Source organism: Stegastes partitus, unplaced genomic scaffold (genome assembly GCF_000690725.1).
Source record: "Stegastes partitus isolate 25-593 unplaced genomic scaffold, Stegastes_partitus-1.0.2 Scaffold1141, whole genome shotgun sequence".
Lineage (NCBI taxonomy): Eukaryota > Metazoa > Chordata > Actinopteri > Pomacentridae > Stegastes > Stegastes partitus.
Window position 1 is genome coordinate 1 of NW_007578872.1, and position 15,331 is coordinate 15,331.

Here is a 15,331-nt window from a genome sequence, read left to right on the forward strand (position 1 = left end):
CCTAGGAGGAGTTAGATTTAGAAAATGGCCAAAAATGGCCATTAGCTCCAGTGGCAGACGAGCACATTGCATATCAGCTCCATCACTGTTGGTGTGTTCATGAATGAGTGAATGAGAAACATTGTGAACCTTCAGCTTAAAAGGTGTTATGTAAGTGCAGGTCATTTACCATTTATAGGGCATTTTTAATCAGTTTTATGTGTTTTACAACACACTACAAAACCCTTTAGAAGCATTCATAAAAGTAAACAGGACGCCATGCTTCATTGCAAGCTATTGCTCATGTGCTGCATTATGCTAATTTGTTATCCATCAGCTACGGATGCTTCATTACAAGAGTGTTCAGGAATTCGGGAATGAACACTGAAAATGTTTACTGAAATAATTTGAGCATATAAATGTCCCAATATTTACCCATAATTACTTTGTGTGTTAATAATCTTTTTATTAAATGTTTACATACGACCTCTGAATGCAAAGATTGTTAAAATAATATATATCTTATATATATGGAATATCTTATAGTGTTGCATTCCTACTTCTTTTTGTTTAACTGTAGAGTCAATGCAGAAATTACAAAGAATATCCTACTATTAATATTGTGACCTTAACATTAATCTCAATTACTACTGTTTTTTCAATGGTGCAATATGCTTTTATATGAATATTAAAAGAAATATTAAAAGGTACAATTCCAAGTGTTTGTCCTGCAGCAGCTACAGTCAGGAGATGACCAGATGACTAAGTGCAGATCTGTGGAGCATTTCTGAGGGGTTAGGGGGGAAAAAAACAGACACCAAAAAATAATTTGTGTTTACTGTTTATGTAAATTGTTCAGGTAGAGGATATGTCAGATTCTGACATATTTGACTCAATCAAAACAGATAAACGGAAGTTGACAACTGATGTTTGGGTTTTTCTCATCAATTGTTCTGCTGTATTTTTATACAAAATTGCACATTTGAAAACACAGGTTCTTTAGTTGTCAGTTCTGTGTCACGGAATTGGACTGTGGCAGATTTCAGCTTTTGAAAAGAAAAATCGAAGGATCTGACCAACCAGAAATACTGAAAGGAACATGTTACATCATGTTGGAAATCCAGAGCAACAAGTCACACACCGGCATTCATACAACATTTTACTGATCAAATTAAAAATCTGAAATCAATTAAAACAAACTTCTTCAACAAAACCAATTTTTTTTTCAAGTACAATAACTTAAAATCTGAAAAATAATCAAACCAAATAAACAAAAAATTACGAAAAATGGACATTCCCTCATTTACACACGCATTTCATCAAAAGAACTTCTTCGCTGCTGCTTCTTGTTGACTTCTACGAGAGGAAAGAAGAGATGGAGAGAATTAGAAAGTTCTTCAAATCCACAGGCGCGCGTTAACCGAACAAAAACGAGCATGTCTTACTTGTACATGATGTAGCAGAAGAACAGGATTGACTGGACGACGACAAAGATTGCAAAATGAACAGTGGATAAGCAGGAAGGCATGGGAGGCACCTCGGGGCACTTTACAACCTTGTCGCCAGGATTCTGTGTGAAAAAAAAAAAAAAAACAGTTCAGATAGTTCAACCTACTGAGTTCTAATCTATTTTATAAACTGCTACAAGTGAGATCTGGTCTATACCTGAGCATTACGCTGGACCAGGTGCTCCACGTCTCTTTTGACTATGTGCAGATGTTCCTTGATGTCGTTGAAGTGCTGCATAGTCTCGTACGTCCCCATACCGCCGGCGTTGCCCGGGTTCTGGACAGAGCCAATCTGTCTCAGTGACTCAGAAAAGGAGTTTCTGCAGCGACAAAGAAAACACAGACGAAGAGTTTAGCCAGGAGTCCTCGTAGAAACACTGTACTGTGACCACTAGTGCTGCAAAGAGCCTCCCACAGGACTGAAATACATCAGTGTGGAGAGAATTCATGTTGAGCGACATGATGCACAGTAAATATGTTTATTTACAGAAATATAAATTGTCCAAAATTAATCTCTTAATCCCTATTCACTGGAGGCTACATATTCTCAAAGTTGGAAAAACAGAAAATTACCATCTGATAAAAGAGGTCATGATTGCTAAATTAATCCCTTATAAAAACATGTTCTTACAAGAGATTACAAGTACAGTAGGTTAAGAAACAGAGAGGAACACTATCTGGATTATGGAATCTGTAAGAGGCCGGCTATGATGCTAAAGACCAAATTAAAATGTTGATTTAGCAAAGCGTAGCTGGAAATAAATACATGTGGTCCCAATAATGTGATATTTAGTACATATTTGTGGGTGAAGTCAGAAAGTTTGATTTTCTTTTCAATCTGAGAAAAGAAAAGAACATTTTTTATTTATTTATTTTTTTTAAACAATTACTGCATAGGGTTAGTTACTAAATCTGACTGACTCCAGAGTGAAAATTTGTCCTTTTGTTTGTGTCTGAGTTACATAAAGTAGATATATTTTATAGTATTATTAGTGTGTTTCTTTTTTCCAAACACCTTCTTCATCTGAAGCCTCACAATCTGCTCAAACCTGGTACAGAGAATGAAGATTGTAAAATGTGTTATATCAGTGCTGCACGTTTGTCTTTTTTGTTTTCTTTTGTTTTTACAGCCAGTACGAGCAACAAAAGCAACCAAAAAGTCCTGTTTTAAGACTTGAAAATTTGAAAAGAATGTCAGCCCATCATTTAATAAGAATAGGAAGCAGAGCGTTGCAAGGTCAAGTCCAGAGGCGGCTGTGGTGGGTGGACGCCACTACGATGTTATGCTTCATTCTGACAATCCATGTTGTGTTTGAAGTGCTGCAAATCAGCCACTAAAAGTACACTGCAAATAATCTGGAATTTGCCAAGATTTAAAATTTTATTTTTAGACACGATAGATAATTTGGGTTGTTTTAGAAGTTATTTACTCATTTTTAGTCCTTGATTTTGCAGTACAAGCTTAAATTGAGCATTAAAAATCTTATTTCAAGATTTCGTATCAAGTAAAATTTACTTGCTGCACAGACAGATAATGTCACTAGTTTTAAGTCATTTTCTTCTCAAATTCAGTGTTTATATCTTATTATTTGGGCTACACTTTTTTGCAGTGTAAATTACGCATAATAAGCCCAACAGAGGTACACTGGATGCCTACATGTGGATTATTTTTTCATTTTTATTGACGGAGCTATGATAGAAATGTCTACTGAATGGATCATTTAGCAGCGGGGTTTGTTTGTTGGAGACATGACCCAGATAAACTTTGACATCTCTTTGATGCAGCTTCTTGTGACTCCTCAGCTGACACTTACTCTGATGCCAACGCATCCACAACGAGCTGAGCATGACCAGTAATAGCAGAGCTAATATTCTGCCTCCAGCAGTCGCTAGCAACCTTGACAAACCTCAATTTTGTCATTTTGGAAGTGAACAAGATATTATCAACAAGTGTATTTTTTGTTTTACTCCTCAAATGCCTTCCTGAACTACGATCCGTGTGTTTTATACTCTGTCCTCTGCTGACCTTTGATCGTAACTATATTGGCAGTTAGTGCATCCGGCTGTGAATCCAGGTTGGTGGTTACTAATGTTAGCTGTATTTTGCCAAGTTTATAAAACCTTATGTACCATCACTGTGTTCTGATTTGCTCTGAATTTCTTGTGCAAAAACTTCGAATGCAAACCACTCTCTTCAAACTTTCTTGGAAGTTAGCTTAGCTTGTTCAACTATAAAAATAGAAATATTGCCTAATTTAAATATCATTTAAAGTAGTTGTTACAACATTTGCTAATTTAACACAATGAAGTACGCGAGTAGTTTAATCTTTATTTATTGGATTCCCTTTTGCAGCTATCGGCTCTAAAAAACCCAAGAGTCAGAGAAGAGCAAGAATCAAGGCTGACAGAAGCACAAGTCACTGTGAGTATCCTCTAATACAGCACAGAAATCCTATTAAGAGTCTGTTCTGTGATGATCCTACTGTATTGAAGAAACGTAACCCTTTTAACCCTTGACACTGAGCTGTATCAGTTTGCAAAACAAGGTATGTTGACCCATTCAGACTGGTTTTATTTTAAGTCGCTGCATCTTCCGAGATGAGAGAGATCTGTGGTTGCCGTTCTTGAGTTACTAATGGAAATTTTCTACAAATCATTTCCAACGATTTGCAACGCTGCTGCCACGGCTCAGCAGTTAATGAATGTGAAATCTGTAAATCTGTACCTTCACTTTCAATTTTACCAGCAAATAAAGTTAAAACACAGTCGAAAGTGTTCTCAGAAGAGAATGAAAACGTCTAAGCCGGGATCGCATTTCTCAACAAAATGCAATTTCTTAAAGTTGATTACTTACAGGGAGGAAGCAATAAGTTTCCCTTATCATCTTAAACACATCTAAGACGATTACGAAGAAAAAAAGTGAATTGACAAGTGAACAGAATTCCAGCAGTGTAAGTAGGAAGGCCCTGAGAGAGAGATTGTCGCAAGAAATCAATTGGGAGGAAAACCATGTTTTGCTTCTGTATGACTGATGTATTTAAAGACTACTAATCTGATAAGGACAAAATGGTGCTAAGATGTGGCCTTTTCTTGCTCTGCCCACATGGCCAAGGTCAGAAACAGGGATGACATATAAACAAAATCTAATTTGTTTCACAGTGAGGGAAGAAATCTCCCTCGAGAAAGTAAGTGAGCATTTATTAAAGCCTACATCTAATCTTCATCTACTACAAGTGACCCATTTATGCGCTGTTTGTGTGTAAGAGAGTCTGAGATGAAGTCCTATCATAAGTGTTTAAAAGACGGGTCAGGATAAACTGAGGGCTTAATCTACAAAGTAATACAGATCAGTCTCTCACATTAGCACATTAGAGGAGCAGCTGCAAGCCTTTTGCCAGCGTCTGAACTTATTTACTGTGTCAATCAGCTTAGTCCTGTGCACCTCCTCGTCTTAAACATGCCACTCTGCTTTCTTAAATTTGAATTATTGTAAACACTCTGTAGGATTTCAACCAGTGACAGAACTTTCAGGTACATTTTGTCAACGAGTAAAGAACAATGTGAGTTGTGGGTCAACAGTATGATCAAGAAAATCATGTATGCAAAATCTTTTGAGAATGAATGTCCTGTTGGATTTAGGGCATACAAACAGCTTGGTTCTTTCATGATACATGAGACCAAGAGATTAATGTTACATAAAATAAAATCTTTAATATCTTGTGATTCTGATTAATTCTTTGATGCAGATGGTGTGTTAAAATTAAGACACAATCAAAACGGCAGCTACAAGACAAGTCGGCCATTATTAAATAACAAAAAAACACAATTTCTTTGTTCGTACAGCTGATTTGTAAAGGGCGTAAAGCACTAACATAAATTAATGAAGTGAAGACTTTAATTTTCCAGAATTAATAGCTGAGCTCGAGGCTGACAAGCTAGGAAGTCAGTAGTTGGATAATTTATAAAGACAAATCCATTCTCTAATCTAATAGCGGGGTTTGAAGAAGATATACATTTTTTAAATCCGTTGCGTGACCACAGCCACTAAGTCCACAAGCACCTTAAGAGCAAGTAACACAAAAGCACAAATATGTTATTGACAGAATACAAGCTCTAAACACCCAACTTGCTTTGTGGACACCTAATCAGGCTTACTTATTGTAAGTACCAAAATCAAACAGTCATCTGAGGCTCCGCAATGGAAAGCACACCATCATAAAATCTCTTAAGCTGTATTATCTTAGTATTAAAAATCTTATAGTGGGCAGGGAAGGAAATGATTTTTACGGTTAAAGGAGGAGATTACAGCTGGACATTAGCATACCTATCATGCTGTAGTTATCGTATGTCACAGCAATGACAGACTTCTCATTCATGGAGACATTTTAAAAATGGCTTTCTGAATTGGTCATCTTTTGTGTTTCTCACTAATCATTAGTCTGCTGATAAGCTGTCAGAGTAGAATTCTAAACTTTTGCAAAGAGGTCCGGTTTTTGCTTCAGTTTCTAATGACCAAGTGTGAAGTGCCTAACATGTAACAAAAAAACACAACAAGCAAGTAAAATGCTTTAGAGGTAAGACTGAGGCAGTATGATCTATACACCGCTTAATCCTCACTAGGGTCATGGAGGGCTGGAGTCTATCCCAGCTGACTCAGGGTGAAGGCAGGGGACACCCTGGACAGGTCACCAGTCTATCACAGGGCTGCACTTAGAGACAGACAACCAAGCACACTCACATTCACACCTACGGACAATTTAGAATCACCAGTTAACCTCAACATGTTTTTGGACTGTGGGAGGAAGCTGGAGAACCCAGAGAGAACCCACGCTGCACGGGGAGAACATGCAAACTCTGCACAGAAAGATCCGGGTGTCCTCATCGGGATGCAAACCAGGGATCTTAAAGCTGTGGGGTGACGGTGCTAACCACTGAGCCACCGTGCAGCCCCAGTGTGATGATTATCCCATTTAGTTGTGAGCTCCTCAGCTTACGTGTGCACTTGCCTGCGAGTGCAGCACGAAGTCATTAGACGTTAGAAATCCACCATCACAGACTGTGGACGAAGCTGTTGCAGCAGCTGGATTATCATGCTGGCAGACACCTGTGATGTCGCAGCCACTGCATCCTGAGATTAAATATGATTTGGGGGATTTAAGCGGCAGGATTTCCCTTGTTTTTCTGGAGTATGACGGATGTCTCTTTATGTTTTGTTACGAAAACAACAGCTAGTTTGTAGGAATCACCAAACGTCAACAACATCGCTGTTGTTACTTACTTCAGCTCGTTCAGGCTTTTGAGAACCTCCTGCTGGGTGGCGACGACGGAGCCCAGCTGTTGACTGGCAGGTTCCACCTGAGGGAGAAATTCAGCACGAACAGTCTGAAGGTTAAACATGTCAGTGTTTGACACCTGATAAAGCTGTCATAAAAACAACATCTTAGTTTTGATAAGCAGTCATGCAGTTTACTTCAGCAGCAGGACACAGACACTGACTGTTCAATGTCCACTTGCTTCCTGTGTGGAAAAATGCTTATTTGTTTGATCAGGTTTCCAGTTTCCTTAGAATCCAAACACATTTCAAAATCAAATGAAGTGAAAGCCCTCATCATTTCAAGGCCTCTGTTTGCACAAAAAGTCAAACGTCTGCAATAAACAAATCCTTCCGACATGAAATCATTTGTGACCTTTTACCCGACACTGTGTGCATCTCGTGCGAGTTTGTTTCTTAATCAGAAGATGCTCACCTGTCCTGACTCAGCATTCGTCCCCTTCTTGGAAATCTCATCTGTGATAACGGAGACGTATCGACGCTGCTCATCCAGAATCATAGCGAGCTGCCGGTTGAGCTGTTTGATTTCCAGATGGATTCGGTTCTGGCCTTCAAACACCTGACGGATCTCCCGGTCATTAACGCTCTCATACAAATCCTCAACTGAAGATGACAGAAACGTTCAGTATTAACATCAAATGAAAGTATATCTACAAACTTTAGAAGTAATGTTTTCACATTTTCATTTTCTGTATGAATTTTATGATTTAGATTTTTTTCAAATAACTGAACTTGCTGTTTCAGATAATATTAAACAAATAATAAAGAGTAAAAATGAAATCTAATTTATAGTCTATGATTCATTGTTCTAGTACAATTGTACATAATTGTTTGGTCCATTATGCTTTGGAAAACTAACTTGGTTCTCCTTGGACGTCTGGGTGCTCTTTCTGAAACTCCTCTTTCTTTTTGTCCAGCTCTTGCTGGAAGTTCTGAAATTCCTCCTGGTACTTGTCCTTCTCTTCTTTAGGAATCTCAGATTCAACTGGGGGCTTCAATGGGAAAGACAAAAAAACCTCTGAACTCAATAGAAGCTGTGCTTAGGCTATATCGTGCACATGCATGCATGCGCACACAGACACACACGACAGAGAAGTAAAAGACACACACAGAATTGTAAAAGTATTAGGAGCCTGAGGAAAGTGTAGTTACCGGCTGCTGGCCTGGCTCTGTGAGTCTGAATAACAAGAAGGACAAAACGTCGTGGTCATCTGATGGAGGAAAGAAACTCTGGGTTAGAAAATCACAGACAACACCAATAAACATTTTGATAGAGGAGCGTTGCGCTGCGATAGCAAGGTAATTAAAGAGTAGTATCCTCTGAGCGACTGTAATAAAAGTTAATTTTCTACAGAAAAGTAGCAGCACGTCAAGACACGAGTAGAACTGGGAGGAACGACTCAGAGGAGGTTAAAGTTGGTAATAGCTACAGAAGGTTTACAACAGGCTCATTGTCTCACAGTAATTATGTTTACTTACAGTAAAAAATGATAGTGATGGGGCAAAATTACTGTAAAATCTGTTTGGAGAGTAACAAAAATAGTGTTATGTGAAGGTCTTGATGCAAAGAGCAAAGAAATGTTACAATAATGTTTTCCTCAGTGGTTTACAAATTACTGGACCGGTTGATTATACGATCAGATATTCATAATTTCTCTATTTATTTATGCTTTTATTTTTTGCCTATTTTCCAATAAAATAAAAACTTAAAAATGTGGTTTGTTGGTTCTGATGCAGCTGCCTGTCTCTATCAGTGGTCACTCTGCTGTGTTTTTTTTAAACATATAAAACATTAAAATGAAAATTAAAAACTTAAAGTTTTGTTTTGAAGTTTGCGTTATTCTAAATATTGATATCAAGATCTTCTGAAGATGTGTATCAGCTCCAAACATCAGTATTGGTCTCCTTCATCACTAATAATAAGTATCGGCCCTAAAAAATCTATATTGGTCAACTTCTAGTTTTCATAAAAGTGAAAATCCAAAAAATAACCGCCAGTGATTGTCAGACAGTAACACTGAAATTCCTCTTCTCTCAGTACAAACGAAATACAAATCTGCCTATATCTGCTTTCTTTAAAATCTGTTTGAAACTAACCTGTCCTCATTGAAAAAGACAACAGAAATCAGCAGTTTTTCTTAAAATCAGCCTGTTGATGCCTCCACATGTGACACATTCAGCTGAGTAATTCTGTTACAGCTCAGCTTAAAAAACAAGTCCAATTTGTGAGTGATTCAAGAGGGACTGCAGAGGTGAGTTGAAGTGATTACAGGGAATCATATCGCTTTTAAACCGCTTTTTAAAATAGATTTATCGAGGGTTTTAAACACAGCGAACAGACCAATACCTGCGAGACCACCGGTGGCAGCAGAAATGCCAAAGAAGCCCTCAGTAGGAATAATCATGTTGTCCACCTTTGTGCAGAACTCATAGTCCTCTTTGTCTGGAGTGAAACCGTTGTTGATCATGACCTGTGGAGGAAGAAGATTACCTGTTTTAATTAGCAAATATCACGATATGATGGGATCGGTGCCACTGGCTGAAAAGTGCTGATTTTTCTATGCATTATGGATAAAAACACATTTGGTGCTGAAAGCGTGTGTGTCTATGTTTTCTCCTACCGTCAGTGTGTGCTTGTAGTAAGTGATCTTGGCTCTGATGGGGTAGGGTTTATTGCGGAAGTCTCGTAAACAGGTGCCGAGGGCTTGTGTGGTGCCGTCGCTGGAGGAAAACATCATTTTAAAACAAACTGTTACTCACACTGAAGCATCCCACATAAACAGCGTTCAAGAGTTGGGAAAGTACAACACACAGCTTATTAGATAAGTGAATAACATGAATGTCCATGTATGTTTTTGTAAACACTTCCTTAGTGGTACAGTAGGAATTCTAAGACAAACTGGAATGGCACCGAAAAAGTGATTTAAAGCTTTCACTCGCCCGGGGGAGATTAGGAAAGGATTATTTACTTTCCAAGCAAATATAATCATATTTCCTAATCTTCTTTAAGTTGTTAAAATTTGAGTTGGCGACGACGTCAGAGGAAAGCGAAAGAAATGTTTACTTACTTTTGATGGTCATAAACAAGGTTGCCATTGTTCCCCACAACAATTATAGCCGGGTTATTTTTCTGGAAAGACAACGAGAAAACAAAGAAACACGTTAATCCCTTTTGTCATCTGAAGGCCACAAGTGGCTTTGCTTTTAGGTAATCTTATTCAAAATATCAATCCTGTACCTGTGCATGAAACAATAATATTTAAATGTGATGGAAAATGTGGAGTGAAAGACTTGTTTTTCATAAGGGATGGAGATATATTTTTATTTTGAACATATCTGACAACCAAACAGGAACGTTATTTATGATGATGGGGATTAGAGGGAAATAATAGAAATAACACACGTAGTTTGCATTTCTGCTCTCCATAAAAATCCTAAACATTCCTGGAATCTACAGTCTCATTATTTGTTAATCATCAGAGGTATGAAGGTGACACCAACCTTTCCATCGTTGTCAAAAGAGTCAAAGAAGACTCCGACTCCGTTCCACTGATCAGCAGCTCCGTACACTGGACCGTCCAGGCCTTGTGTGCTGGTGAACCAAACAGCCTGTTGGACAAAGAAACAGTGGAACAAATATTATGTTTGTTTTAGCAACAGTTACTAAACAAGCCTGTAGCCACTTTTATGAGCGTGTTGGTTCGACAGGTGATGACAGACTGAGGTATTTATGTTGTGCTTTTGAAGTTGAGACATTTGTTAAGTCAGATTTTTTAACTGCAAATAAAATCCAGATTCCAACATTCAGGTTAGGAGGTTAGCATAACATCAGGGAAACTTCATCCATCCATCCATTATCTATACACCGCTTAATCCTCATTAGGGTCGCGGGGGGGCTGTAGCCCATCCCAGCCGACTTAGGGCGAAGGCAGGGGACACCCTAGACAGGTCACCAGTCTGTCGCAAGGCCACATCAGGGAAACTATATTTCTGAATCCATTCTAGATTTGGGAGACTTTATAGCGTTGTGCTGAATGATCATTTTGGTGAAGTGCTTTATCAGGGCTGAAGTTTACAATTCTACAATTTCATTTAGCAGACGCTTTTATCCAAAGCGACGTACATCTGAGAGCAGATACAACACAAGCAAGGATCTAGTCAGAAGACAATAATCTGGATAAGTGACATAGAACAAATTCAAGTGTGATAGGGCGTCGATGTCACTAGCAGGCTGTGTGGGAGGTAATAGGATCTTTTTGTTTACTTGTTTGTTTGTTTTCGGGCTGTCAAGTGCAAAGGTGTTCAGTGAAGAGCTGGTCTTTAGTCTTTTCTTAAAGACTGAGAGGGAGTCAGCAGACTGAACAGAGTTTGGTAACTTGTTCCACCACCGGAGAACCACAGAGGAGAAGAGTCTAGCTACCGACCTCGGGCCCTGTTGTGGTGGTTGGATCAGGAGGGAGTGTAGATCTGAATGAGAGAGTTCAGGTAGGAGGGAGCTGGTCTCGTTGTGGTTTTGTAAGCAAGTGTCAGGGTTTTGAATCTGATGCGGGCAGCAGCTGGAAGCCAGTGAAGCGATCTGAACAGTGGGGTGACATGTGCTGCTGCATTCTGGATCATCTGCAGAGGTTTGACCGTGGATGCGGGGAGGCCTGCCAGTAAGGAGTTGCAGTAGTCAATGCGTGATATTGTTAGAGCTTGTACCAGGAGTCGTGCTGCATGTTCAGACAGGAAAGGTCTGATCTTCCTGATGCTGTACAGGGCGAATCGACACGACCGAGCAACAGAGGCCACATGAACCTTGACGGTTAGTTGGTCATCAATCATGACACCCAAGTTTCTGGCAGATAATCATCAATATTGTCATAATAAATTACAATATGTCCACAGTGTTGAGTGCAGTGGTTTTTATTAGGTGTTTGTCATTTCAGTGTTAACACGACACACCTTCTAAAAACAGGACCTGCACCATTTCCTTCAAAGGCATATTTTCTCCATGTATAAAAAGCAGCCCTGCTCAGTGTAACACTGCATAGATTATGTAAGCGTTGTGTCACATCAGCATGGTCAACTTATAGCAACATTTGCTTTCTTAATCAGTCACGAGGCTGGAAATTGTTGGACGTTGAAAAAGAGCAACCTGCAGGCTTTTGTTTGTTTTTTATATCAGAGTCAATATCACAGCTGAGCCTCTGTAGCAAAACCAAAGCGGTACTGCCACTGCTTGGTTCATATGGACATGTGCTAATCCACTGGTAATCTGAGAAAATAATGCAATAATGCCATACTGTATGCAGCAATGTAAGTTCTGCATACATAAAATATAATGTCTGTCAAAAGTATGAAAAGCTTACTGATGCAAATGAGTGAATATCTGAATAAAGCCTAATTAAGCATGAATGTATACAAGTGTTCAGAACCAACTTTGCATCGTTCAATGCTTGGAACACATTTGCATTATCAGTGTGTAAAGTTTAATACCTGGACCTGCTGTGTTGCTGGTCAGGGTAGAAGGTTCTGGGATGCTTGGACTTACATTAGACTTCAACAAGACATAACCAACACTCATACATCAGTCAGGGCTCTGATTTTACATAAACGTCGGTCTCGTTTTTAAGACATATAGAAACTACAACTGTCACTGGCCTATTAGGGTTTTTCCACAGCGAGGGGCAGCCATGCAGAGCTGTTCCAGGAACAGTCACGATCAGTCAAGCTGCGCTGGCTCACTGCAAGTGTTTTTCCACTGCAGTTGATCTGAACAGCTAACAAAGCAAACACTACGATAAACATATTGTACTTTTTTATGACTTCCGCTCATAGACACCTGGTTATTTCTCAGAGCTGAACACAAAGAGACTTTACAGAAATGTGTTCGATGTGTCCAGCAGAGTTTGAGTGATGACGACCGACTGGCACACGTTGTGTTTGGCCCTGCTGCCGAGCAGGACCGCGGTTCAGCTAAACTATCCCCAGCTGTGAGACGGCAGCTGAATTGCAACATCACGGTTTGGCATTGTGTGAAAAATCCTTCCATGAAATTCCAAAAATAGAAATCAAACTGGACTCTCTTGGCTCCGTAATCAAACCACACAAGGGTTTTCACTCGTCCTTACCAAACCATCCGCTCCCATTCTGCCTCTTCCAGATACTCTGAAGGTCACCTCGGCCTCCCAGTGATCAAAGTCAACTTTGTTTTTCGTCCACACGGAGCCCCTCTGACTCCTGAGGGATGGCGTAATGCGCACCTGGTCTGCACTTGGAATAGCATCTGAGGAGAGAGAGAGAGAGTAAGTGTCGTAACTAATTTATCACAAGGTTCAACAGATAATGTGCTTTTTAAAAATACAACAGCATCTGTAAAAACATGTTCTATTATTGGAGAGCTTTCCTGAGTATCTCCTTTTTCTTCTTTATCTCATCTTGCAGCGTTGTTATTATAGGCCGGCATTATCAGGGTGTAGTGTACCTAAGCTCTAATCTCTCTACTGAGTCGCACCTAACTTAGAAACTGTGGAATATTTTCCTCAGATTTGTTTACACAGCGCTGGTGAGACAAAATGAGCAATCAGCTTGGCCTCTGTAAACCTGAGGGGGCAGTTTTGACCATCACAAACCTAATCTATGCGTGCAAAGGTTGAGCTGATTAATCAGTAAGTTAATAAATGAGGATCTGTTAACTATTTTGGTGCTTAATATGTGACAGTAAGCTGATTTTGGGGGGAGTTTGGTGGTGTTAGTTGGTCAAAACAAACAGCTTTAGTCATGATGTCTCAGGTTTAAGTCCAGGCATCTCATCCTCTGTTCTGTCTCCCCTTGTTTCTCATCAGTTTCTGATCTCAGATACTTCTAGGTGTGAACTGTAGCTCCTGGAAATAAACAATCAATTGACAGAATTAACTGTCTAACTGCCCCCTGGATCAATGCTGATCATAAGGAATGTAATCTCAGGCAGCTCACTGACTGCTCAGCTGGACAACTCGCTGTGTGATGCAAGACTCCAGAGGCCTGTTTTTGTCTGAGGAAAGTTCAATACAGCAGCAGTGTGTGTTTGCAGAGACTCTCCCGTCTGGAAGGCCTTTACCTGCTGTTTTTAACCAGCTCTGCATGCGCTGTTATGCGACCAGGACTCTGAGATGAAGCTCAGCTGCTAAAACCCACTCTTTTCTTAATGCACTTCTGAATGAGCAGCCCGCTGTCACTTGTCACATCCTGAACGGAAACACGCGAACATGACCGGGCTTTAGCTGCCTTCGTGCCACACTGACACACGCGTGTGAAAAGCCGCGGACGAGCTGCGTGATGTTGACAGCTGGACACAAACTTACTTCCAGTGTGGATCCAGAAGGGGATACTGCCGTCCGTCTGAGACAGGTGCGGTCCTTTGAAGCTGTATTTGTACTCGAACCGGCGGTGCGGCGCCTCCTCCGACGCCGAGGCACCGGTGGTGGTGTCGGCGACGCTGTGGCGAAATAATACCGCTGTGAGAAAAGTTAATATGAAGAGACGAGCGCTCCCAGCCGGCCGCTGTGCTATGGACACCGCCATGTTTCGGTATCACTGCTGACGTAGCGCTGAGGCCACGAGCATGACGGGATGCCTGTAGGGCCAACAGGGCGTTTTCTCATTGGTCGGTTCCGTCTCTTCCTCCCGCCCTCCGCTCTGTGTGCACCGCTGAGTCTGGCTGCAGGAGCCACCGGTGTATAGCTGACGTCATCAGATACATGGTATAAATAAATTAAAAAAAAAAAAAAAACAGTGGAAAAGAGAGTCTACAAGTAAGGGTCAAGCATCTTTTGACATTGCATTCAAAGTCTCAGAAATCAGAATCAGAATCAGGAATACTTTGTTACAGACACATTTCCCGCCCAAGAATAAAGATACAAATATAGTAAGAGTAAAAATAAATATGAAGAGATACATAAAAGGTGATAGATGATGATGGAGTATTAGGGCCACATTAAGAAAAATACTTTTGCACAGACTTCGTGAATAAAGTTGGAATTTTAGGAGAAAAAACTTGAAATTTACAAGAAAAAAAATGTACCTTTACAAAAATAAAGTCATAATTTTACAAGAATAAAGTCGTAACATTTAAACCACTTCATTGAGAAGAGGAAAGTTGTTCAAATGAGGGCCGTGGAGCATTTCAGGAAGTTGTACTTCAGCATCTGTTTGACCACAACCCTCATTTTAACAGCTTTCCTCTTCTAAAATAACTGGTTTAAATGTTACAACTTTATTCTTGTAATATTAGGACTTTTTTTCTTGTAATATTCCACATTTTTTTCTTGTAAAATTACAACTTTATTCTCATAATATTACAATTTTTCTCTTGAGGTCTGTGGAAAAATATTTTTCTTAATGTGGCCCTAATAGTCCATCGTACATGGATAAATAAATATCAAAGTACAAAAAATATCAACCTCTAAAAGAAAAACATATTTACACACATACAGTTAAGGTGTAGATTGTATGAAGATTTGTGCAAAACAGAGTCCAGTGTCATATATAA

The 15,331-nt window shown here is 39.7% G+C and overlaps 1 protein-coding gene across 1 annotated transcript; it reads right to left on the minus strand.

The window, feature by feature from the left end:
* Positions 1–807: 807 nt before the first annotated feature.
* Positions 808–14,391, minus strand: lman1 (lectin, mannose-binding, 1). Its single transcript, XM_008296614.1, has 13 exons — positions 14,145–14,391; positions 12,933–13,087; positions 10,321–10,428; positions 9,888–9,949; positions 9,441–9,540; positions 9,167–9,290; positions 7,972–8,030; positions 7,679–7,811; positions 7,235–7,422; positions 6,766–6,842; positions 1,645–1,807; positions 1,425–1,549; positions 808–1,335 (listed from the first exon to the last, which is right to left on the minus strand). The coding sequence occupies exons 1-13, from the start codon at positions 14,362–14,364 to the stop codon at positions 1,299–1,301; spliced, it is 1,551 nt and encodes a 516-aa protein (XP_008294836.1). The 5' UTR covers positions 14,365–14,391; the 3' UTR covers positions 808–1,298.
* Between the last annotated feature and the right edge of the window lie 940 nt (positions 14,392–15,331).

What these genes read in the sequence shown, in the direction of transcription:
- lman1 (XM_008296614.1), bottom strand. Translation starts at nt 14,364, where the DNA reads ATGGCGGTGTCCATAGCACAGCGGCCGGCTGGGAGCGCTCGTCTCTTC. An exon ending in TGCCACCGGTGGTCTCGCAG is followed by an intron (nt 8,031 to 9,166) that starts GTATTGGTCTGT and finishes TTCCTCCATCAG; the next exon opens with ATGACCACGACGTTTTGTCC. An exon ending in TGGTCCAGCGTAATGCTCAG is followed by an intron (nt 1,550 to 1,644) that starts GTATAGACCAGA and finishes TTTTTCACACAG; the next exon opens with AATCCTGGCGACAAGGTTGT.